At 49.0% G+C, this 24,948-nt stretch overlaps 1 protein-coding gene across 5 annotated transcripts in view; it reads right to left on the bottom strand.

The window, feature by feature from the left end:
• Nucleotides 1-24,948, bottom strand: part of LOC147114087 (cyclin-dependent kinase-like 3) — a 170,872-nt gene that overhangs the window by 8,028 nt on the left and 137,896 nt on the right. Inside the window, exon 13 of one of the 5 annotated variants that reach the window (XM_085995679.1) lies at nucleotides 10,541-10,549. The exons of the other annotated variants lie outside the window; for them this stretch is intronic. Within the exon in view, the coding sequence (XP_085851805.1) occupies nucleotides 10,541-10,549 (9 nt within the window). The remainder of the gene's footprint in view (nucleotides 1-10,540; nucleotides 10,550-24,948) is intronic. 5 annotated transcript variants of the gene reach the window in all.

The raw sequence follows: 24,948 nt of genomic DNA, 5'->3' as shown, positions 1-24,948 counted from the left end.
AAGCTGTATCTCTAGGGATGGGCAATAAATGGCAGCCTTGACAGCGATGCCGACATCCCAAGAATCAATAACTTAAAAAAGTTGTGGGGAGGTGACCGATGCAGAAATTGTTTCTTCTCTAAAATACTCAGAAACAGATGCTTCGGAGGATATAAATGAAGATGTGCTAGAACTGGAAATTCCCAAAGTTAGAGAGGTCGATTCTGCACTGTACTTTTTGTGTCGATTCATTGAGTCAAATGATAATGAAATGTTTGATGAATTTTCTGCACTGAAGGGGAAAGATGACTTCTGATCTCCACCAAAAATAAATTACAGAATTCTTCGCAGCATAAAAAAATGCACGAGATGTTAGCATTTCTCATTAATTTTTAAGATACTGCATTCTCCTTTTTAAGATGTCATAAGATATTGTAAGAAATTTAGGCAAATAAAGATTGATATGCATCAGACCCGCCTTGATATTTGTTGCTTCTCACTATTTTATTGCAATCTACAAGGTTGCCCCAAGTGGTTGCAATTAAGTGGGTTTATCTGTAATTCCCTCCAGGTGAAAGTATCTGAGCTGGTGTGTGGGAGTGAAGAAGCAACTGACACAGTTTCAGGTGGTTTGGGCAGATGAGCAGGAGGATGGTGTTGTCTGCAGGAACTCATGGGGCTCGATTTTGCCAGTGTGGGCAGGCTGGGGCGTGTCAGGTGTATTCGTGTCAGGACCCCGAGTCTGAAGTGAAGTGGGGAAAAAGTGCAATTTTCCCCTAATTGGGCAATTGATTTCCAGCGTGTGGGAACCCCTGGCCCAATGAGTCTTTTCATACAGAAAATCGTCTCCGATGACATCATCAATGCTGCTGGATTTAAGGCCAGCAAGCAGCCTTGCTTCTTCTGGAGACTGCAAACTTTATGGTGATTGTAGTAAGGAATTCATTGATCGACTATGTCCAGCAGCAGGCAAAAGTGAGCTCCACTCTTCGATGAGCCCTCCCTCCAAGCTCTGGTGGAGGGAGCAAGATCGAATAAGGAGGTGCTCTTCCCTTCCTCAGGGAGAAAAAAGCCACCCCAGCAGACTAAAGCTGTGTGGCTGCAAGTGGCCCAGGGAGTCAACTCTATATCGATGAGCCGCAGAACCTGGCTGCAGTGCAGGAAGAGGTTTCATGACCTTCTCCACACAGGAAAAGTGAGTATGACTTTCCCATCACCCTCAATCTGATCCCCATCGCCTCTCCTCACCAGCACTCTGCTTTGCTAACCTCTTCCTCCACATCCCACTTGACACTTACATCCCTGCACCCTTACCCGTTGCCTCTCTTTCTATGATCACATTCACTTAACTATTTGACCATGTAGCCCTCACACTCCCTATCACGGTGATGCAATAACAACTTACAACACACAGGGAGGGCCCTTTGTCTCCTAAGCATCTATGCTATGGATTCTCTACACTCACTCCTTCATTCTCACTCAAACTCCACTTGTGTCCCTCATTGCAGGAAAAGAGAGCCCACAATAAGAGTGAAAGAGCCATGACAGGAGGAGGGCCACCCTCAGTAGCCCAGCTCACCACCTGAGGAGGCGGCCCTGGAAATCCCAGGATCGAGGAGGATTCCCAAGTGGGGGACGGACAGGCAGGCGCATCACAGCAAGCTGGTGACAGAATAGTTTAGCATCTCTCTCAATGACATTGCATGAGTCACTGATAATGATTCTGATGCTCTAACAGATTGACTTATGATCATCTGCACAATTCAATGTGTATGTAACCGTGACCTCACATCTCTAACTCTTTCCTTTACTCCCCCACAGGAGCATTGAAAGCCCCCGTCCCCACTGTCCAGGAGGAAGAGCCTGAGCTTCCAGACTCCTCAGCGGAAGCTGCAACCTCTGAGGACGCAGCGTCAGCAGAATTCAGCACACCCAGTACCAGCGCAGACACTCACACCTCGGTGGGACCTTCGCGAGATAGAGCAGTGTTGGCACCTGATGTATCACAGCTCACAAGTGAGCATCAGCTGGTGGAGACAGGGACAGCAGTAGAGTGTCCTCGTCGCAGTGGAGAGGACGTTCCCAGCTCAGCTCAGCTGCATGTCAACCCTGTGCCTCCGGGTCCATCCAGAAGGAGAGCGTTGCTGGAACTCCAGGAACAGGTGCAGGAGTCTCTGGCAGATTTTGTCTCCAGGGTCGCTGCGAGTGTGGAGCGAATGGAGGAGTCCTTTGCGAACATGAGCAGAGCCTTTGTGGAGGCTTTGGCGCATGAACGCATCACCACGGAAAGGATGGCAACCTCCGTGGAAAGGATGGCTAACTCCATGGTAAGGCTGGCTACCATAGAGGAGAGAATGGCTATGGTAGAGGAGAGGATGGCTACGGCCATGGAGGAGCTTAGTCGCCAGGGTCCTGAAAACATGGTCATTGTTCAGAATAGAATGACATCTCTTGAGGAGCGATGGTCAGCTATTGAGCATAGAAACCAGACCTTCATGGAAGTCCCCTGGAGTAGGACTTCCATTGCAGAAACAGGTCCTCATGGCCCCCTGAAGTGCAGCAAGGTGCTGTCAAGCCACTTGCTAGCCCTGAAGTGGGGCTGACCCATGAGAGGGATGTTGGTGGCATACAACAAGGAAGTGGGGGCTCCTCTTCGAGCGCTCACAATTCCATGCCACTGCAAAGCCCTCGGTCAGAGCCCCACCAGAGTCCTCACCCAACTGAGATGGACGTCTCAACCCCTGCACAGCCACAGGAGCAGCAGACTGTTGCCGAGCCCTCACAGGCTCGCAACCCCAGAGGACGCCTGCCAAAGGCATCGAGACAAAAGCAGCAATAAAGTGAGCAAGGGGCCTCCACATCTGTTGAAGCCACAGGGCAAGCACCATGTAGGAGCATGCGTAAGAGGAAGATAATGCACAAGTAGTCACAAGGGTAGTCACTTGGGTGCTATGATGTATTGTATTTGGACCAGCCATCCTTGTCATGGTGTCATAAACAGATTTGATGGCAAACTGTTGAAGTTGTGGCCTGTGTCATTTTGCAAATGGGACTTTCACATTGAGGGCTTAGGGCGACTTGCAATTGTCAGTATGGTGGTCAGAGTGATAGCAATCCGCAGGTTCTTGTCCATTGTCGCTGCTCTGGTAAGAAGGTGCGAGACAAAAGTGTTTGATTGCACAGGCTAAGCAAATCTGGCCAACATGAGTGCATCCTTTGCATCCCGGGCAGCAATGTGATTGCGCGCTGGTGCCTTCTGGCCTGTGCAGCTTCAGGTGGGTGAGCAGCAGCTTGGCGATCCTATTGCTGCTGCTGTTGGTGGTGCTGTTGTTCATGGTTCTGCTGCTGCCGCGGCTGGTCTTCGTCCGAATCTGATGTCCAGGAGGAAAGGAAATAAATGGTTCCCATGCTTCTGGTATATGCCTCAGTTGAGGAAGCGCTCAGTCAAGGTGGGGAGAGGGGTTTCCCAGGAGGTCACACTGGAGATGGGTGTCAGGCTCCAAACTTCCACAACAATGAGTAGGCCGCTAAAAGATCCCCCAGACCTGAGACAACAAAGTTCTGCCTCCTGCAAATGATGATTGCTGAAAACTCCTTTTTAATGGTGGAGCTGCAGCTGTTACTAAGCAATCCACTTGTGAGGCCGCCAGGATTACCTGGTGTGTTCCAGAGGAGGCGTGTAGGATGGGGGAAATGTCTAAAAATCAGAAAGGTCTCTCAAAATTGGATCATAGAGGCAATTAAGTGGTCCTTAAGGGCCTATCCCGCCTCTTGGAGGCGGGATGGAAACGGGGTCTGAAACCCTGATTCTGGGAAAATTGCTTGGAGGCGGGACCGGAGCTACCCACCATTTTTTGCAATTTTAACACCTCACACGCCTCCAATCCATCCTCCTCGGGCCTGGCAAAATCGAGCCCATTGTGTCCAAATTAATCTCCTTCATCGCCCTCTTCATCATCATCATCATAGTTGTCAAAGAGGTAGTTGTATATCTGTTTTTCCTCCTCATCATCATCATCTTCCTCCACCTATACTCTCCATTCCTGTGGTGGATCTGATGCCAGAAGTTAAGAATGGTTGAGCATTATTTTGCTTGGGATTAAGGAGGCAGAGAAAAGGGTGCAAACTTGTGGCTATTTGATTCTTCATAGGTATGCCAGAGTGACACTGTGGGTGTTCAGTCACTAACCTAGTGCCAGTAATACCCCATGAACCTCGCCATCTCCCACAGCTAGAGCAGAGTACCTGCCTATGAGCTCCATGGCCATCTCCTCATACAGTGTGAGTTGTCTTAAGGATTGGATACCCTCTCCGGTGGCATGCCTCTCATAATTGTGCACCAATTACTCCTGCAAAGGCAGAGTAACTGAGGAGAAGGCTGGCAGCTGAGAAGTGTGTGTCAAGTGGCAAGGGAGAGCTTAAGTAAGTGATGTAGGGGTATTAGCCTGTTAAAATGGAGGAAGGGGTTTTAGGGTTTTCATGTAAGTAATGGCTATTAGGGGAGTTGAGTGGCCATGATGCAGGATCCCGAGCTCGAGCCCCTCTTAACCGGAATGTATAATCAGAGTGAACAGTGTGCTAAGGACGAGAAGGGAGAGTGACTGCTGTGTTACCTTGCTTGGCTTTGTGAGGTCAGTGTACTTCTTGCGGCACTGTTCTGCAGTCCTGGGGATGAGAGAGTTGGCACTCAGTGTCAGTGCCACCTCCTTGCAGAAAGCACTCATGGGCTCCATGCCCTTCTCCTCATAGGGCCTGAGGTGTTTCAGGTTCAGTGTACCCCTGCCGGTGAACTGCCTCTTGCAGATATTTTTTTAAAATTTGTTTATGGGATGTGGGCGGCGCTGGCAAGGCCAGCATTTATTGCCCATCCCTAATTGCCCTTGAGAAGATGGTGGTGAGCCGCCTTCTTGAACCGCTGCAGTCCGTGTGGTGAAGGTACTCCCACAGTGCTGTTAGGTAGGGAGTTCCAGGATGTTGACCCAGTGACGATGAAGGATCAGCGATATATTTCCAAGTCAGGATGGTGTGTGGCTTGGAGGGAAACTTGGAGGTGGTGGTGTTCCCATGCATCTGCTGCCCTTGTCCTTCTAGGTGGAAAAGGTCGCAGGTTTGGGAGGTGCTGCTGAAGAAGCCTTGGCGAGTTGCTGCAGTGCATCTTGTAGATGGTACACACTGCGGCCAAGGTACGCCGGTGGTGGAGGGAGTGAATGTATAAAGTGGTGGACGGGGTGACAATCAAGCGGGCTGCTTTGTCCTGGATGGTGTCGAGCTTCTTGAGTGTTGTTGGAGCTGCACTCATCCAGGCAAGTGGAGAGTATTCCATCACACTCCTGACTTGTGCCTTGTAGATGGTGGAAAGACTTTGGGGAGTCAGGAGGTGAGACACTCGCCGCAGAATACCTAGCCTCTGACCTGCTCTTGTTGCCACAGTATTTACGTGGCTGGTCCAGTTAAGTTTCTGGTCAATGGTGACCCCCAGGATGATGAGGGTGGGGGAAAGGGTGAAGGTCATGGGGCTGTAGTTAGACTCTCGCTTGTTGGAGATAGTCATTGCCGGGCACTTGTGTGGCGCGAATGTTACTTGCCACTTATTAGCCCAAGCCTGAGCATCGTCCAGGTTTTGTTGCATGCAGGCATGGACTGCTTCATTATCTGAGGAGTTGTGAATGGCGCTGAACACTGCAATCATCAGTGAACATCCCCATTTCTGACCTTATGTTGGAGGCAAGCTCATTGATGAAGCAGCTGAAGATGGTTGGACCTAGGACACTGCCCTGAGGAACTCCTGCAGCGATGTCCGGGGGCTGTGATGATTGACCTTCAATTACTACAACCATCTTCCTTTGTGCTAGGTATGACTCCAGCCAGTGGAGCGTTTTCCCCCCGATTCCCATGGACTTCAGTTTTACTAGGGCTCCTTGATGCCACACTCAGTCAAAAGCTACCTTGATGTCAAGGGCGGTCACTCTCACCTTACCTCTGGACCAAGGCTGTAATGAGGTCGAGAGCTGAGTGGTCTTGGCGGAACCCAAACTGGGCATCATTGAGCAGGTTATTGGTGAGTAAGTGCCGCTTGATGACACCTTCCATCACTTTGCTGATGATTGAGAGTAGACTGATGGAGTGGTAACTGGCTGGATTGGATTTGTCCTGCTTTTTGTGGAGAGGACATATCTGGGCAGTTTTCCACATTGTCGGATAGATGCCAGTGTTGTAGCTGTACTGGAACAGCTTGGCTAGAGGCGCGGCTAGTTCTGGAGCACAAATCTTCAGCATGATAGTCGGGATGTTGTCGGGGCCCATAGCCTTTGCTGTATCTAGTGCGCTCAGCCATTTCTTGATATCGCGTGGAGTGAATCGAATTGGCTGAAGACTGGCTTCTGTGATGATGGGGACCTCAGGAGTAGGCCGATATGGATCATCCACTCGGCACTCCTGGCTGAAGATGGTTGCAAATGCTTCAGCCTTGTCTTTTGCACTCACGTGCTGGGCTCCACCATCATTGAGGATGGGGATATTAATGGAGTCTCTTCCTCCCATTTGTTTAATGGTGCACCACCATTCACGACTGGATGTGGCAAGACTGCAGAGCTTTGATTTGATCCGTTGATTGTGGGATCGCTTAGCCCTGTCTATAGCATGCTGCTTCTGCTTTTTAGCATGCATGTAGTCCTGTGTTGCAGCTTCCCCAGGTTGGCACCTCATTTTTAGGTACGCCTGGTGCTGCTCCTGGCATGCTCTTCTACACTCCTTATTGAACCAGGGTTGGTCCCCTGGCTTGATGGTAATGGTAGAGTGAGGGATATACCGGGCCATGAGGTTACAGATTGTGGTGGAATACAATTCTGCTTCTGCTGATGGCCTACAGTGCCTCATGGATGCCCAGTTTTGAGCTGCTAGATCTGTTATGAATCTATCTCGTTTAGCATGGTGGTAGTGCCACATAACATGATGGAGGGTGTCCTCAGTGTGAAGACGGGACTTCATCTCCGGTGGGACAGGACATACCCAGGGATGGTGATGGAGGAGTTTGGGACATTGCCTGGAAGTTATGATTCTGTGAGTATGACTATGTCAGGCTGTTGTTTGACTAGTCTGTGGGACAGCGCTCCCAATTTTGGCACAAGTCCCCAGATGTTGGTGAGGAGGACTTTGCCGGGTCGACTGGGCTGGGTCTGCCGTTGCCATGTCCATAGCCGGTGCCGAGGTGATCCGTCCGGTTGCATTCTGTTTTCTGGCGGTTTGTTACAGTAGGCCATTTCAGAGGGCAGTTAAGAGTCAACCACATTGCTGTGGGTCTGGAGACACATATAGGCCAGACCAGGTAAGGACGGCAGATTTCCTTCCCTAAAGGACATTAGAGAACCAGATGGGTTTTTACGACAATCGATAGTTTCATGGTTACCATTACAGGTACACTATCCCTTATCCGAAAGCCTTGGGACCAGCTGAGTTTCGGTTTTCGGAATTTTTCGTATTTCAGAAGGTATATTATTATAAGACTGGGATATTTGTATTTAATATAAATTTTAAAAGTTCAGGCCACCTCTTGCGACTGTTCCGTGTCTCATTCCCCTTCCTGCTTCTCTGGAAAGCCAGATATCGGCTGACTCCTACTAAGCTGGCCCGCAAATCAGGTCGGGGGTCGGGTGGAGAAAAGAATATCGGACGGGCCGCGGTTCAGGTCGGGGTCGGGGGTCGGGGGGGAGAAAAGAATATCGGACGGGCCGCGGTTCGGGTCGGGGGGCAGGTTGGGTGGGGGGGGGAGAAAAGAATATCGGGCGGGGCGGGGGGGGAGAGAAAAGAATATTGGACGGGCCGCAGTTCGGTTCGGGTCGGGGGGAGAAAAGAATATCAGACGGGCCGCTGCAGCTATCGGACGGGCCGCTGTATTGTTGGGTTCACTCTCCCGGTACCTCCTTCACACTGCCCGGCTCGGCCTGCAATCTCCTACCCAGGAGGGAACTCTGTGACCCTCTGCCCTGCTCAGCGTAAGTCGTGCGCCACTCTGATCATGTCGTGCGCACGACTTACGCTGAACGAAAAAACTTTCGGTTTTTAGAGGTTTTCGGTTTTCGGAAGAAGGATAGTCTACCTGTACTGATACTAGTTTTTTTATTCCAGATTTATTTAATTAACTGAATTTAAAAATTCCCCAGCTGCCGTGGTGGGATTTGAACTCACGTCTACTGGATCATTAATCCAGGCCTCTGGATTACTAGCCCAGTGACATTACCACTATGCTACCGTTCCCGGGATATTTAGATATTGTATGCCATTTTCTCCTGTAAGAAGATTAAATAATTATGGGGAAGACTAGCAGTTGAGAAGAGTGTGCCAAGTGGCAATGAGGGAGTTGAAGTAAGACATATAGGCCTTTCAGCCTGTTTAAATAGAGGATGGGGTTTTAGGATGGTGCATGCAAGCAATTGATGTTAGCAGAGATGGGTCGCCATAGTGTAAGACCCCAAGTTAGTGTCGCCCTTAACCACAGTGCATTTTTAGGGTTAGTTGTAAGCTGTTACTCTTAAAGGGTGAAGAGTGTGCTGGTGCTCAAAGTGCCCAAGGATGAAAAGGGAGAGTGGCCATTGTGTTACCTTGCCAAGTCATTGATCTTCTTGCGGCACTGATCTGCAGTCCTGGTGGTAAGAGAGTTGGCACTCAGTGCTGGTGCCAACTCCCTTCAGGCGGCACTAGTGACAAATCTGACAGGTTTGCTGCTATGGACACCAAGCAATCTGTGTCTCCTGATCTCTATTTCTTTGAGGAGGGCTTGTAGGTCAGACAATATGAAATTGTGGCATCTTCTCTACCTGTGTGCCATGCCCTGCTGCCTAGTTTGGCTGCGTGTATCAGTTGCTCCTATAGTAGACATTCTTGAAAAGTGGCACAAAAAGATTCATGAGACAAGCAATCTGACAGTCAAGTGAGTGAGCCAAGTATTGTTCCTTATTTACCTACTCCGCTCCCAGCCTGGAGCTGACATCTTCAACCAGAAGTGGCTTTTTAAAAGCTGCAGTCTAATCTCTATGCAACCCAGAAGATTACATCCATTTTACATGGGATTTATGCCAATCACAATTCCAATGAATATGTAGGTGAGCTGACCCAGGAAACTCTTGTGTAAATATCTCTCCAGACCAACAGCAGGCACAAATGGCCAATAGTCAATGTGAACTTCAACAAGAGAACATAATTAAATCCTTGACTTGGCTAGGCCAACAAGTATAACTAATTTGCACAGTTGAGGGGAAGGAAAAATAAATGAAAAAATCCCCAGCTCTGTGGCAACAGAGTGAGTATAGCCATCTTCAATTTCAGTATAGTCTGCACACACATTTTAATTGACTCCTCCTGGAGCACAGCGGGTGGATTATCGAAAATCTCCTGGAGCATTGTCCGGAGTATTAATCTTCAATTCCTGGAAACTCCAGGACAATCCAGGAGGGTTGGCAACCCTAGGTGAGTGATAGAGAGAAGAGAAAGAGAAGCAGAAGCAGAAGAGGAGCAACAGAGAGAAACAGCTGCATAAAGACAGCAAAGCCAGGTAACAGCGTGCCAATATTCTCTGACTTACGGTGTGCAACGCCACAGGAGACTGACTAGTAATACATTAAAAATCTTATGTCTGTGTGCACGTCCTGTCAACTTTTTCCATGATAAATTCCTTTGTCTGCATTTGTCATGGAAACTGCCTATCTAAACCTGTCCCACTGTAATTACACCCTCCCATTGGTGGTGGCACTGTAGCTCAATTTTGCATTTTGCCGCTCCTCAGCCTGTACTGCAGTGAAATTCCTCTGCTTCAACCAACTCTACTTCTCTGACTTCCTAAATTCAGTATGTTTTTATGTTTTCCTATAAATGATCATATAAAATCAAAAGAATTATATAAAAGTGAGAAGACTGTATGGCCTAGAAATTCAGTATAGCCACGTTTGGGGCGCTACAGCCGGGCGTTCGCTAAATTTTGCGCCCGGCGCAACTTAGTTATTCAGTTGCAACGCCCCAAGAGGTTGCTGCTGCGCTAAAGCAGGCGATGCACGACTATCATTAGGCGCTGAGCCGGCGATCCGGGGCGCTAACACCGAGGGCGGGCGCAGCGCAGGTGCGGCGAGTTGCTCATTGAGGGCAGACAGTCAGGCGCCGGTCAGCTCTTAAAGGGGGAGGGTGGAATTGTTTGGCTGCCATGCCCTGCACACTGCAGCCCTAAAGCAAGGCCTGAACACTGCTGCTGGAACTGCTCCACGCCCAGGAGAATGGAGAAGGCCAGGGAGAGAGCGCAGCGCTTCGGCGAGGGTGACCTGAGGGTGCTGGTTGGCGCAGTGGAGCGCAGGCGCCATGTCCTCTTCCCTGAGGGTGGCAGGAGGCCGCTGCCCGCCGAATATCGGAAAGCCTGGAGGGAGGTGGCAAACAGGGTCATGTCCAACAGTGTGTTTGGCAAGACTCCAACCCAATGCCGGAAAAAATTCAACGACCTCACTCGGGTTGTCAGGGTGAGTACCCTTTCCAGTATCCTCCTCATCCCTGCATGTGCACCTCACTTTATGGCCAAAGGGACCTGAAAGCCCTAATGCCCAGCCCTCATCCAGCAGCTATGGGACTGTCATGAAAAGCACTTGCACGTTCAGCACTTTACACACTGTCAGGGCTATTCCACCATGGGAGGCAGTGCAGGCAAGATCAGGGCTTGACACTGTCAGGGCTATTCGACCATGGGAGGCAGTGCAGGCAAGATCAGGACTTTATACACTGTCAGAGCTATTCCACCATGGGAGGCAGTGCAGGCAAGATCAGGGCTTGACACTGTCAGGGCTATTCCACCATAGGAGGAAGTGCAGGCAAGATCAGGGCTTCACACTGTACTTAGAGGCCGTCCTTTCTCTTGCAGGGCAAGCTGGCACATAACAGAAGACAGCAGCGACAGACCGGGGGAGGCCGTCCTGACCTAAAACAGCTCAGCGATCTAGAGCAGCAAGTGGAGCGGATCATGGCAGGCCGGCTGATTGGCCCCGTCGCCACTGGAGATGCCAACCCTGTTCTGGGCACCAATGGTAAGGTCATCACCTTTTTGACCTCTCTCTTTCCACTTGCGCCTCACACCAGCATCCTTTGCCACTCTCGAACCAATGCAGTGCATTGCAGCACTCATGCCTCCCTCGCTGCCGCCCTGTCCTCGCTCTAAAGCAACTCTTGTGCCTCCCTGCTTTCAGATGGTGAATCGCCAGGTGAGGAGGCGGCCCCTCAAGCTGGCACTGTGTCGGAGTCAGACATAGAGGAGGAGGAAGAGGAAGCCGGCCCATCAGGGACACCCTCAGCCGAGGCAGCCCATGGCCATGATGGTGACACGTCTTCCCTGGAGGGGAGCAGGGGGGAAGGGTTGGAGGAGAGCGAAGCTCTGGGGCCCAGCGGGCTGCAGCAACGCGGGAGGGGTGGGGAAGCTTGGCTGCCTTCTCCCCGGAGGGTGAGTGTGGCCTCCAGTCCTGCTATGGTGAGCGCAGAGGAGGTGCGGCTCCTAGCGGAAATGGGTGCCCAGGCTGAGTGCAGGCACACTGAGCTCATGGCTGCAGTGGCAAGGATGCCTGACTCCATAGAGTCACTGACAAGGAGTGTGCAGGAATTCGGGGCAGCACAGGCCAGGAGTCTGCAACAATTCAGTGCAGCACAGGCCAGGAGTCTGCAGGACTTTGCGGCAGCACAGGCTAGGAGTCAGCAGGACTTTGCTGCATCACAGGCGGCTTCTAGCCAAGTGCTCAGTCGTGCCATGCATTCACTGGCTGTTGTCATGCAGACACAGACCAGGGCCACACGGGCACTAACTGCTGCCACCCTCGCTGGATCGGCCAGGCATCGCCGGGGCACTTGCCGCACCGCAGCAGCCCAGCAGTCTGTGCTTCAGCAGATTGCTGCACATGCTGCAGTGCTGGCCCGTGCGAGTGCCAGTGTATCAGCCGACCAGGGAGTGCCTGTGCTCTGTCAGGTTGGCAGCATTCCTGCAGCCAACACTGCCACTCCTCCACTGCAGCTGCCACCAGCCGTAGGTTAGATTGCTGCCGCCCAAGCAGAGTTGGAGCAGTCAGCAGCCGGCCCCTCCAGGCCCAGAGCTGGTCCAGGCCGACCCCCAAGGGCATCTGCCGTCTCACCATCTGACCCTCAGCAGCCTTCCCCCAGCCTTGCTGCAGCCACCGGGGTCCCATTGAGGAGGAGCTGCAGGGCGGGTAGGGGCCAGTCACGGAAGCGAGACGGATCACCCTCGCAGGGGAAAAAGTAGTAGGTGTGGCCAAATGTGCTGTTTTATATATAAAGGCCGAGACTGGTGTAATTGTTTCATATATAAAGGCCGAGACTGGTGTATTTGTTTTATATATAAAGGCCAAGACTGGTGTAATTGTTTTATATATAAAGGCCGAGACTGGTGTATTTGTTTTATATATAAAGGCCGAGACTGGTGTAATTGTTTTATATATAAAGGCCGAGACTGGTGTATTTGTGTTTTTTGGGGGGGTTTCTCTCCATTAGTTTGTCATGTGGGAAGGGCACAGAGGTCTCACAGTAAAAAAAATTCTTAAATCGCACTGTCCATGCTTGCTTTTGGAAGTCTTGGTTGCCTTGATCGGCTGAGGGCTTGTGGAGCGGCTACATTCATCTTTTGTCATTGGCACAAGCCATTCCCTGAGAGGGAGCCTAGAACCGAGTTGCAATAAGCCACCGACGGGCGGTCCTTGCACTTTCTGCCTCCCTCCCGTGCTGGTGCTCCTTCTCCTCCTCCTCCTCCTCCTCCTCTGGTGGTCCTCCAATGTCTGCTGGCAGTGGCTGAGTCCTGCGGATAGCCAGGTTGTGCAGCATGCAGCACACGACAATGAAATGGGAGACTCGCTCAGGCGAGTACTGTAGGGCTCCCCCGGAACGATCCAGACAGTGGAACCATTGCTTCAGCACACCGATTGTTTGCTCAATGATGTTCCTGGTTGCTTGATGGCTGTCATTGTATCGCTCTTCAGCAGGGGTGCTGGGCGCACGGCGCAGGGTCATCAGCCAGGTGCACAAAGGATAGCCTTTGTCCCCGAGAAGCCATCCTCGTGGGTGAGGCTGGGCCTTGAACATGTCTGCCACAGAAGTCTGGCGCAGGATGAAGGCATCGTGGCTGCTGCCTGGAAAGCGGGCATTGACAGCTAGGATGAGCTGCCTGTGGTCACACACCAACTGCACATTGAGCGAATGGTAGCCCTTTCGGTTGCGGTAATCCTTGGCATTCTCTAGAGGTGCCCGCAAAGCCACATGCGTGCAGTCAATGGCGCCCTGCACCATGGGGAAGCCCGCTAATGCTGCAAAGCCCATTGCATGCTCTTGCTGCTTGTCCACAGTCATGGGGAAGGAGATGAACTGACGTCTCCTTCTGAAAAGGGCATTGGTCACCTGGCGGATGCAGCAATGTACCGCGAACTGGGAGATGTTGGAAATGTCCCCAGTAGCAGCTTGGAAGGAGCCGGTGGCATAGAAGTTGAGAGCCACCGTCACCTTCACTGCCACTGACAGAGACGTCCTGCTCCTGAGTTGTGGCTGCAGATCTCTGCGAAGCAGGTGGCAGATCTCAGTAACTACCTCCCTTCTGAATCGCAGCCTCCGAACACACTGCTCCTCAGACATGTTCAGAGAACTGCTGGCGGTATACCCTGGGTGGGTAAGGCCTCCTTTGCCGACGCCTGTTGGCCCTTCTCCGTCTGGCCATGACTGGCACTCTCTCACGGCGTCTCTGAGCCCTTTGAATGCAATGCAGTAAGCCAACGTTTCCGCCCATTGCAGCCCCCATTATATGTTTCCAATCAATGCTATGACACTGAAAGTTAAAGACAAGTGCAAAGCTGTGGCCTGAAGCCACAAGTACCTGTGTGAGTGTTGAGCCAAACCAGAAAGCTCTCTACCTTTGTCTCTCTCCAAATATCCGTCTCTCACAAAGAAGGAGTGGAGCAAAATGGCTGCCTTTTATACTGCAGGAGGAGTCCCCTTTAATTAGCACCCCCTGTGCCCCGCAGCGACTGGGAACCGCTCCCCTCTACCAGTCGCGGGGGGCGCCAGGCGCACAATAGGCCGGCGCCACTGAATTTCCAGTTCGGGACGCACAAAGGGCGTTGCACCATGAAATGACGTCAGGATCTGCGTGCACAGCTGAGCGCGCGCAAAGGTTTTGTGCCGGCGCTAAATCTTAACTGAATTTCGCGAGAGGTGCAGATCGCGCCGCGCCCGGGTGCTAGCCGCTTAGCGCCCCACTTCTCCTCCTAAGGCGCTAGCGGCTGGCGCAAACAACTGAATTTCTAGGCCTATGACTTTAAAATGGTGAATGAATGCATGCCCAAGTCTCTAACCCCACTTCACCTGAAGACTATACTTTGCCTTAACTCCCCATGTGCAATACCACAGGAGATTGATTAATAGTATTCTATATTTACAACAGTGAGGATTGTGCTGTAGTTCAGCAGAGTACATTTCCTCTTTAAACTAACCCAGCCATGCTTAAATCTGTGACTTGCACAGGCTGATTACACATATATCAAAGAGACAGCATGCAATGTGCATTTAACACTGGAGACATGCTCTTTGTAAATCCTAACAGTTGATACCTTCAGCTATTTTCATTAGAATTAGTTAATAAGGCGGACATATACAGAATCTTTCCTTCTGTAGAAATATGAAACATCAGCTGTCTATCACTGATGTGTACGATGATCTCTTAGCACAATAAAAAATTTAGTCCCCATTATTCTGAGCTCTCAGATGAGCATACTGACATTTAATTCATCTGCAGGTCTAATTTCTTACCAGATAACAGAAGTTGCAAAAACTGTGTGGGCTGAGATGCTGAGTAATTGCAGCTTAGTGTTAAATTCTGGAGTTCTGTACATAATGAATACCCTTTGCTTTCTATTGAAGACAATGATTTACTACAGTCAAGAGATAAGCACGCAGGGCATGGTACATCAGAATTCAGAAACACTGGCCCAGATTTTAACTGTCCCCACCTCATGGATACTGTGCGGGTGGGCAGGCACTGAAAATAACGGGAGTCACTTACCTCCTCCAATCCCGCTTCCTTCCTGGCATGTTCCCGTATTAGCCTGCTCAAAAGAGCAGGTGAGCCGGAAACCCGCAGGAAGGAACCGGGTTCTGTTTTGAATATGCAGATCGGGTCCGATTATGTCATCAGGATCCGATCTGCAACTTCAAACCGAGGCCTGAGCGGGAGGAGGGGGCGGCCAGCATTGGCTCCCATGTTAGACAAAAACTGCCAGGAGCCGGATCCTGGGCTAGAAGAGGCCCAGACGATAAGTTTAAAATTTATTTTTCAGGTTTCCTTTTGGGACAGACTGGTCCTCTAGGCCTCACAAGGAAGCCTTGGGCCTCCCTTGCACCGGGCTCCAACCACCACCACCCCCCCCCACCCATCACTCCAATAACTGCAGTGGGACCGCCCCCATGGGTCCCTGGCTGTGGCCTCCTGCCATTAAGGTTGGCAGGGCCTCCATGTCCCTGGTCTGGCCGTGCTACCCCGCACCCTCTCCGCCTCTCTATTAATATTGGGATACCTGTTTCTGGATCCCTCCACAGGCTTGCTTAACTACCTTAAATGTTAGAAAGAATAAGCATTTGGCTTCTTGGTTTCAGAGATCCTGAAATGAATTTATTTACCGTCCCATACCCCAGTCTTGGAGTTGCCAATGCCACCAGGGAATGCCATCCACTAGACAGTTAGGAAATACATCTGTATAGGTAGCACTAGGCCATCACAGATTATTGTGCCCCCAACACCTACAACCACCGCATTCTGCAATTCCATCCATTTTTCTCTGAGAACCAAAACCCAATGTGTTTGTCATTGACATGTGAACACAAGGAGTTACACTGGGAGTACAATGAGACATGAACTTGTCCTGACTTCAGCTGCAGGCATATCTAATACTCATGCAGGGAAAACTGAAGTATACAAAAGTGCATTTTTTGCAATGTTGAATTTAGAAATATCTGAAGGCGTATGTGAGCACCAAAGATACTAGATTCATTTCTTAAGAGGATCATAGGGATGCTCCCCCTTGGACAGTTTGATTATTGACACTTTTGGAGCGTTTTCCAGTATATAGAATCTACTTTGAGCCAAAAGTTATTTATGCTGACAAATCAGTACAGCCACAGAAATGTTGACTGTTAGCATGAAACATTGATGGCTGACATATACTTTTATTATTGAAAGCAAAAGCTGTTGTCAGGCTACAAATGATAACTAACACAAAATCTAGTTAATTATAGTTAATTACAGACATTATTTTCTTTTAAGAAATGTTTCTCTGCTAAAAGAACAATGTTACATTTTTGGGTAATGGTTTTTCTCACGATCATTTGCATTTCCTAACTGCCTAGTGGGTGGGAGAGGGGGAAGGGGAATGCTCATTCCCTTGTGGCCTGGGCATCTCGCACCATTCCTGTACGCGAGCCCTCCTTCTCTATGACCTAGAGTGTAACTTTACCTGCCCAGAAACTTGGTAATTTAGAGTGAGTGCATGGGCCAAAGAGAAAACCATTGTGAGTGTACTTCAACTTACTGGTTCTATAAATATGCCCTCACATGCTCTTCCTCGACATTAGAAGAATGACATCTCACTAGACTGCAGCTTGAACTAAAAGCTGCTAAAGAGATTTATTAAACAGTAAATGGATAACAAACAGCAGCAATGGTACACTCTAGAATTAGAGTATATTAAGCCTTAACCATCCCTCCTGAGAAGATATAAAAACATTCACATCGGCTGTGCCAAACTGCAAGGTCCATGAATATTAATATTTACATTGCATCTTGTTGCTGACCATCCACAGAGTCCCTCTGGCCTATATATATATCTCCAATGGTTTAAGATGAACTACCCAATTTGAACAAGACAAATGTGTGATTTGCTACTAGTTTCTGCTGATCCCTGATGACTCATTGCTCCTTACTGAACTGAATATGGAGGTGGAGTCATTGAATATATTCAAGGCGGAGATTGACAGACATTTGAACTACAAGGGAGTCAAGGGGTATGGGGAAAGAGCGGGAAAGTGGTGTTGAGGCCAAGATTGGATCAGCCATGATCTTATTGAACGGCAGAGCAGGCACGAGGGGCCGATTGGCCTACTCCTGCTCCTGTTTCTTATGTTCTTATGAATATGATTACAAACTATTTTTACTTTACTTACCTTCTACCAGGCGCCTGATGATGGGCAGACACGGGATTCATCTGATCATGAGTATAAGTTCCACGCATGTGTAGAGCATTTGGGGAAACCTCAGAAGAATGGGCAGGTAGTATAAATCCCGTGCTGATTTTTATCAAATACTAACAAGTGGACAGCAGGATAGGTGATGTCAGCATGGAACACTAATGGTTGGCATATATTTTATTTGGCAATGCAGTTTAATACATTTTTCCTTAAACCCACACAAATTTAAAAAGAAAATCAACTTATATGAAAAATGCAGACTTTTGCTACTCTGGACAATATCTTCATTAGTGCCAATAACATGGTTTATGATCTATTTAAGAGGCATCCTCCTCATCATTTTCCAAGTGCCTCACCTGGGGCAATTCCCATTGGAAAACCCATTTGCACATTGGCAATGACAGTCAGACAGGCCTAAGGGTGCTTGGTATGGGAAATGAGGAAAGAACAGTGGTGCAGTTGGAGGTGCTTTTCTGAGGTTAGGGTTAAGGCACATTGTTAGAGCAAAGTAGATTGAGGTTTGCTCTGCATCTAACTGCTATACCTGACCTCGGAGTGCTTGATATTGACACTGTAATGTCTGGAATTTCCTAACAGTAAGATCCCCTCACCTTGATGAACACAGAAAAGTGCATCATTACTTACAGGATCCTTTATAACAGTATCTGCTAGTTTTAAACTCAGAGATAGGAAATATAAGAACAAGTCATGGATGAGAAAAGGCCACTTGTCCCAGCATGCCTGTCCTAGTACTCCAGTTAACTCAGTCCAACTGCATTTTCAGCTCCCCAGTCCCAACACCACAGGAAATCTACTAGTGCCATTTAATAATACTTGATAGATCTCAGTAAGGTTCCCCCTTAACCTTTTTCTCTCTAGATCTACAGTGTAGAGCTTAATGTTCTTTTCTTATCCCCTTTATACTTGAGATTATTCTTATTGCCTTCCATGCACCATCTCCAATTCATGGATATTCCATCTGAAGCATCGTGACCAAAATTGAGCACAATATTCCAAGTGAGATGCAGTTTAAAGGTTCAGTATAATCCCTGTAGACTTATAGGGGTTCATTGTGCAGTCTTGTCGCAGTGCTAGCGGGAAAAACAACACAAGGTGAGCAAGTATTGCAGGGAGATGACCTTGTATTTCATTGCTATAATCATGTATAGTTCCTGCACAGACTAGCTGATGCACAGGGTGCATACCATGTGTGTGGAGAATCTAATGAGTGAGAAGCTCTTAAATGGCTGCTGCTCGCAAGAAAAGCTGAACTCCATATTTTCAATCTTGATGTTTTGCTGAGAGCACATCTAGACAATAGCAAGGGGGTGCAATAATAATATCGACAGGAACAAAAGAGGACCAGAGATGGCCCTTACATCTATCACCCATTAACTCCCTATGAGAAGAGGGCTCTCCAAACTCTGGTGGCAGAAGCCATTAGAATGGCTGAGGGAAGAATGACGTCAGAGGCAACCCCAAACTCAGAGCTTGTACAGTCCTTTGCTTATTATCCTTTCTCCTCCTACTTACTCACTCATTCACTGGCACACAGCCATACACTGAAACACAGAAGCACAAAACAGTCTTGCCAATCTGAGCTCTGTTTCAAAGGGTGGTTTATGGGCAACATTCAAACATACAGAGGGTGATTTTAACCCTATGCACCTGGCGCTAACCGGGCAGGTTGGCAGTTAAAATCGACCGGGTGACTTACCTGTCAATGTCATAGAAACTTACAGCACAGGTGGAGGCCATTCGGCCCATCGTGCCTGTGCTGACTCTTTGAAAGAGCTGTCATGCTTAGTCCCGCACTCCCACTTTTTGTCCGTAACCCTGTAAGTTCCTCATCCTCAAGTACCTGTCCAACTCCCTTTTAAAATTATTTGTGGAATCAGCTTCCACCGCCTTTTCAGGTAGAGCATTCCAGATCCCAACAACTCAGAGTGAAAACATTTCTCCTCATTTCCCCTCTAGATCTTCTGCCAATGATCTTGAATCTATGACCTCTGGTCATTGACCCACTCGCCAGAGGGAATCCTTTTTCTCTATACACTGTATCAAAACCTCTTATCATCTTGAAAGCCTCTATTAAGTTACCTCTTAACCTTCTCTGTTCCAAGGAGAACAGTCCAAACTTTTCCAACCTGTTCTCATAACTGAAGTCCCTCATCATTGGTAACATCCTGGTAATTGTTAGATCCGTGTATCTTAATGTTGTGTCCTTCAATAATCAGACAAAGACTGCAGGGAACGATCAACAGGTGTTTACTGAATGAGGGTTCAAACTGCAACTGACTGTACAGATCACTACTCAGGGTTTATATACAGGTGTGGTCACTGCCGGTACTACAGGATACAGGAGCTGTAAAAAGTAGTTCTCCCCCTTAAAGGTACATACATTATAATTCCTCCCCTTTTAGATTAACAGTACCATAACACTCATTTAACAATTAAATATCAAACTAATTACAATTAACACTTTTAACATGCAACATTAACTGAAAATAGTCTATTTATAAATTCAGTCTTTGGGGAGGCTTCCTGATTCTTTCTGGATAACGCCTTTCCCGAGTGTCTCGCTCTTGGTGCGGAGGCGATTCTAACACCCTGTCGTCAGTTGATTCATCAGCTTCCAATGCTATTGTTTCTGAGGTAGATGCGACCTGTACGTCGGGTTCATCACCAGGTACGTATGGCCGAGACATGGGGTTGACTCGTTCCTGTGACTCTAGGATCTGGTCAGCATGGCGTCTCACAATGTTCTCCCCAACATCCACTGTGTACATTAGTGGCCCCTGCCATGTGCATATCGTTCCTGGTTGCCATTTCTCTGTTCGGTAGTCGCGGGCCAAGACTGGTTGCCCTACATTGAAGCTCCTTGTCGGCTTCTCATTGATGTGCTGGAATTGCTTACTCTCAACATCTCTTCGTACATTTGGTCTGAGCAAATCCAGACGAGATCTCAACCTTCGGTTAAAGAATATCATGGCCGGGGCCTGGTTGGTGACTGCATGTGTCGCATTTCTGTAGGCTAACAGGAAATTGTCCACCTTATGCTGCAGTGGAATGTCATCATCGCACATGGACTTTACTGCTTTTTTAAAGGTTTGTACGAACCTCTCAGCCAATTCATTTGTGGCTGGATGATACGGGGCGGATGTGTAATGCCTTACCCCATTCCTTTTCATAAATCTTCGAAACTCTTCGGACACAAACTGTGGTCCGTTATCAGAGCAAATCTGCTCTGGCAAGCCGTTCCTGGCAAAAATGGTCCATAAGACTGCAATAGTTTTCTCCGTGGTGGTGGACATTTTGATCACCTCAGGCCATTTCGAGTGCGCATCCACGGCTATTAAAAACATTGAGTCCATGAATGGACCAGCAAAATCAATATGCACCCGTTGCCATGGAGATGAGCGCCACTCCCATGGGTGTAGAGGGGCATGTGGTGGTGCATTTTGGACCTTCTGGCATCCTGAGCAGCTCTTTGTCAGGTCCTCGATTTGCTGATCGATCCCCGGCCACCACACATAAGCCCTAGCAAGGCTTTTCATTTTCACCCCTCCCAGATGACCTTCGTGAAGCTCATTGAGCACTCTCTCCCTTAACTTGGGTGGAATTACCACTCGGGATCCACACATCAAGGTCCCCGGCATACTGACAGCTGTTCTCTTCTGGATGAGAATGCTGGCAACAGTGAGTCGCCATGTGCTGGCCATCCCTTCACCGTCAAATCATATACCCGAGACAGTGTCGGGTTATTTCGGGTCTCCTTCTCTATACCAGCGTTAGTTACTGGCAAGCATTCAATTATAGTCAAATGAAACATTTCGACAGGATCCACTGCTGGTGCTTCCTCCGCAGTAGGCAGTGGCAGGCGTGATAGCCCATCAGCGTTTCCATGCTGTTTCGTGCCCTTATACTCGATTTCATATTGGTGCGCCCCTAGAAAAAGGGACCATCTTTGTAGCCGTTGCGTAGTCATCACCGGAACGCCCTTCTTTGGATTAAAGATGGAGACAAGTGGTTGGTGGTCAGTCAGCAAGGTGAACTTCTGCCCGTGCAGATAGTGATTGAACTTTTTCACTCCCCACACTAGGCTGAGGGCCTCCCTGTCAATCTGGGCATAGTTACGCTCGGCTGAGGTTAGTGACTGAGACGCAAAGGCTACTGGCCTCTCCGAGCCGTCCGGGAATTTGTGCGACAGCACCGCTCCAATGCCAAAGGGTGATGCATCAAACGCCAACTGAATTGGTAGTGCTGGGTTGAAATGAGCCAACACCTCTTTTGATGTGATCAATGCTTTGCTCTTCTGGAAAGCTCGTTCACATTCGTCACTCCACTTCCATGGTACCCCCGTTTGCAGTAGGGTGTTCAGTGGGTGTAGTATGGTAGACAAATTCGGCAAGAACTTATGGTAGTAGTTCACCAGCCCGAGGAACGACCTCAGTTGTGACACATTTTCCGGTGCTGGAGCCTTGACTACTGCCTCAATCTTTTCAGGGGACTTATGTAACCCCTCTTTATCAATAACGTTGCCACAATACGAGATCTGCTTCTGGAAAAACTCGCATTTGTGGTGATTAGCTCGGAGCCCATATTCCTTCAATCTAGTGAGCACCTGCTCCAGGTTGGCGAGGTGATCACTGTCATTTTCGCCCGTGACCAGGATGTCGTCCAAATAACACTGGGTCCCTGGAATCCCTTGCAGGACTTGTTCCATTGCCCTTTGCCAAATAGCCGGAGCTGATGCTACCCCGAACACCAGCCGGTTGTATTGGTAGAGACCTTTATGAGTGTTGATCGTGAGGTACTGTTTCGAGGCTTCGTCTACCTCCATTTGCAGGTACGCCTGGGCCAGATCAATCTTAGTGAAGCGTTTCCCTCCAGATAGCGAGGTGAAAATATCTTCAATCCGCGGAAGCGGATATTGTACAGTGTGAAGGACTGGGTTCACTGTCACCTTAAAGTCCCCACAGATGCGAACCTTCTTTGGTTCCCCAGGCGTATTACTCAACGACCTCTTCATTACAGGAACGATGGGTGTAGCCCACTCGCTCCAGTCCACTTTGGACAGTACTCCTGAATGTTCCAAACCTTCCAGCTCTGCTTCGACGGCTGGGCAGATCGCATAAGGTACCGGTCTGGCCTTAAAAAACTTTGAGCTTGCATTTTCCTCTATTTTGATCGTCGTTGTTATGCCTTTTAGTGTTCCGAGTCCCTGCTGGAACACTTCTTGTGCGTCAGTTAGCATTTTTGACAGTCGTCCAGGTGTGACGTCGTCATCCTTTTTGGCATCTACAGTCAGTGCTTGTATGGAATTCCAATCTAGCTGTATCTTCCGGATCCATTCACGCCCTAGTAGTGGTGGTCCTCCATCTGGCAATATATATAGGTCCATTTTTGGTGTTTCCTTGCCGTTATATATAACGTTCACCCTTATTTTTCCTTTGGGGTAGACTTTTTGCCCCGTGTACGTCTTCAAGACAATCTTTGTATCTCTCATGGGTATATGTGAGAATAGCCGCTTGTAGTCCCTTCGGTTTATGACTGTCAGGGCTGATCCTGTGTCCAATTCCATTTTCACTTGGACTCCTGCTATCTTGAGCTTGACCCAGATAGTTTGGTGATCCTCTGTTTTGATCACATTATGTAGTTTCAGACAACCCAGCTCCTTGCTTCCGGAGTCTGTATCACTCTTCTGTTCGTCTGAACTACTCTCCGTCACCTTATGTACCTTCTTGTACTTCTCCTGTGGAGATTTCTTGCTGCTGGTTTTCTTTCCCGACCTGCAGACTCTTGCTATGTGTCCTACTTTTCCACACTGTCTGCACACTTTGTCCTTGAACCAGCAATCATTATGGTTGTGTGTTGTTCTGCCGCAGCGATAGCACTTCACTGTTCCGTATGACATTTCATTTGTGCCATATTCTTGCAGTCTCCGTTGTATCTCTGCAGCGCCCCGTGCTGCTGCTTCGTGTGATACTGCAATGCTGAAAGCCTTGTCCAGCGTAAGATCCTTTTCTGATAGAAGCCGTTTCTGGGTTCCTTCACTTTGAAGCCCACACACAAACTTGTCCCTTAAAGTATCTGCTAGTCCCGTTCCAAACTGGCAGTGTTTCGATAGCTTGCGCAGTTCCGTTAAATACTCAGCATTACTTTCATCTTTATGCTGGTTCCTTTTGTGAAACTTAAATCTTTCTGCTATCAGCAGCAGTGTGGGGTTTAAGTGGTCCTGTAGGATTGACACTATGTTTTCAAAATCCTTTTCTACTGGCTTCTCTGGGGTTACTAGGTTTCGTAGTAAGGCATACGTTTTTGCACCCATTGAATTCAACAATACCAGCGCTTTCTTGTCATCTGGCACTTCATTCGCCTTGCAGTATACTTCTATGCGTTCGACATATGTCGTCCAATCTTCGACTTCATTGTCGAACGCTGTGATACTGCCACTCTTCGGCATTTTTGGGTGTGGTTAGACTGGCTTAAAATGGCGTCTCCCGCGCTTTCCTTTCTTCCCCGCTGCGGCTTAAAATAGCGTCTCCCGTGCTGCTGCCAACGCCGCTCTCGGCGGTCCTCGTGGCAAATGGCGACGCCCTGTGGGTTTTGTGCGCTGCTCCTGCGCTGCTGCCAATGCCGCTCTCTGCGGTCCTCGTGGCAATGGCAGCGCCTCGCGTTTTCCTGCGCGCCTCTCTCCCCCGTTGACGCTGCTCGGCCCTTGAACACCGGCTGCGCTCTGCTCTCTCTTGTCTCGCTCCCCGTTGACGCCGCTCGGTCCTGAACACCGGCTGCACCCTGTGCACTCTGCCCTCTCTCTCTCCCCCGTCGACGCTGCTCGGCCTTTTTCTGTGCCGCTCGGTCGGCTCTAGCCGCCGCTGTCCGGGAAGGGTCTGCGCAGTACCTGTTGCTAGCCCGTTTCGCTGGACCACCGTGACTGGAATGCCAAGCCTGGCTCTCGACAGCCTCCCCTGCGATGCTCAAATCTCCGCTGGATGACTGGGCGGTTGCCCGTGGTTGACGCCCGTGCTTCTGGACTCGACCTCCTTCCACTGTTCTCCAGGAGCGAATCCCTGGGAGGTGATGCAGAGTTGCAGGTAGGTTCGAATCTGCGTCGTCGCCAATGTTATATCCGTGTATCTTAATGTTGTGTCCTTCAATAATCAGACAACAGACTGCAGGGAACGATCAACAGGTGTTTACTGAATGAGGGTTCAAACTGCAACTGACTGTACAGATCACTACTCAGGGTTTATATACAGGTGTGGTCACTGCCGGTACTACAGGATACAGGAGCTGTAAAAAGTAGTTCTCCCCCTTAAAGGTACATACATTACAGTAAACCTCCTCAGTACCCTTTCTAAGGCCTTTACATCTTTCCTGAAGTGTGGTGCCCAGAATTGTCCACAATACTCCAGCTGAGGCCTAACCAGTGATTTATAAAGTTCTAACATGATCTCTTTGCTTTTATATTCTATTCCACTATTTATAAACCTAAATAACCCATATAATTTTTTAACCACCTTATCAACTTGCCAAGCCACCTTTAAGGATTTGTATATATGGACACCAAGATCTCTGCGCTCATCTACATTTTTCAGAGTCATGCCATTTATAGTGTACGGTCTTTCCATATTAGTCCTCCCAAAGTGTATCACTTCACACTTCCCTGCATTGAACTCAACTTATCATGCTTCTGCCCATTTCACCATCCTGTCTATG

This window comes from Somniosus microcephalus, chromosome 8 (assembly GCF_052327205.1).
Source record: "Somniosus microcephalus isolate GS21.2 chromosome 8, FLI_Smic_1.0, whole genome shotgun sequence".
NCBI classification, from domain to species: domain Eukaryota; kingdom Metazoa; phylum Chordata; class Chondrichthyes; order Squaliformes; family Somniosidae; genus Somniosus; species Somniosus microcephalus.
Note: the sequence above shows the minus strand (reverse complement) of the source record. Positions and strands in the feature narration are given on the sequence as shown.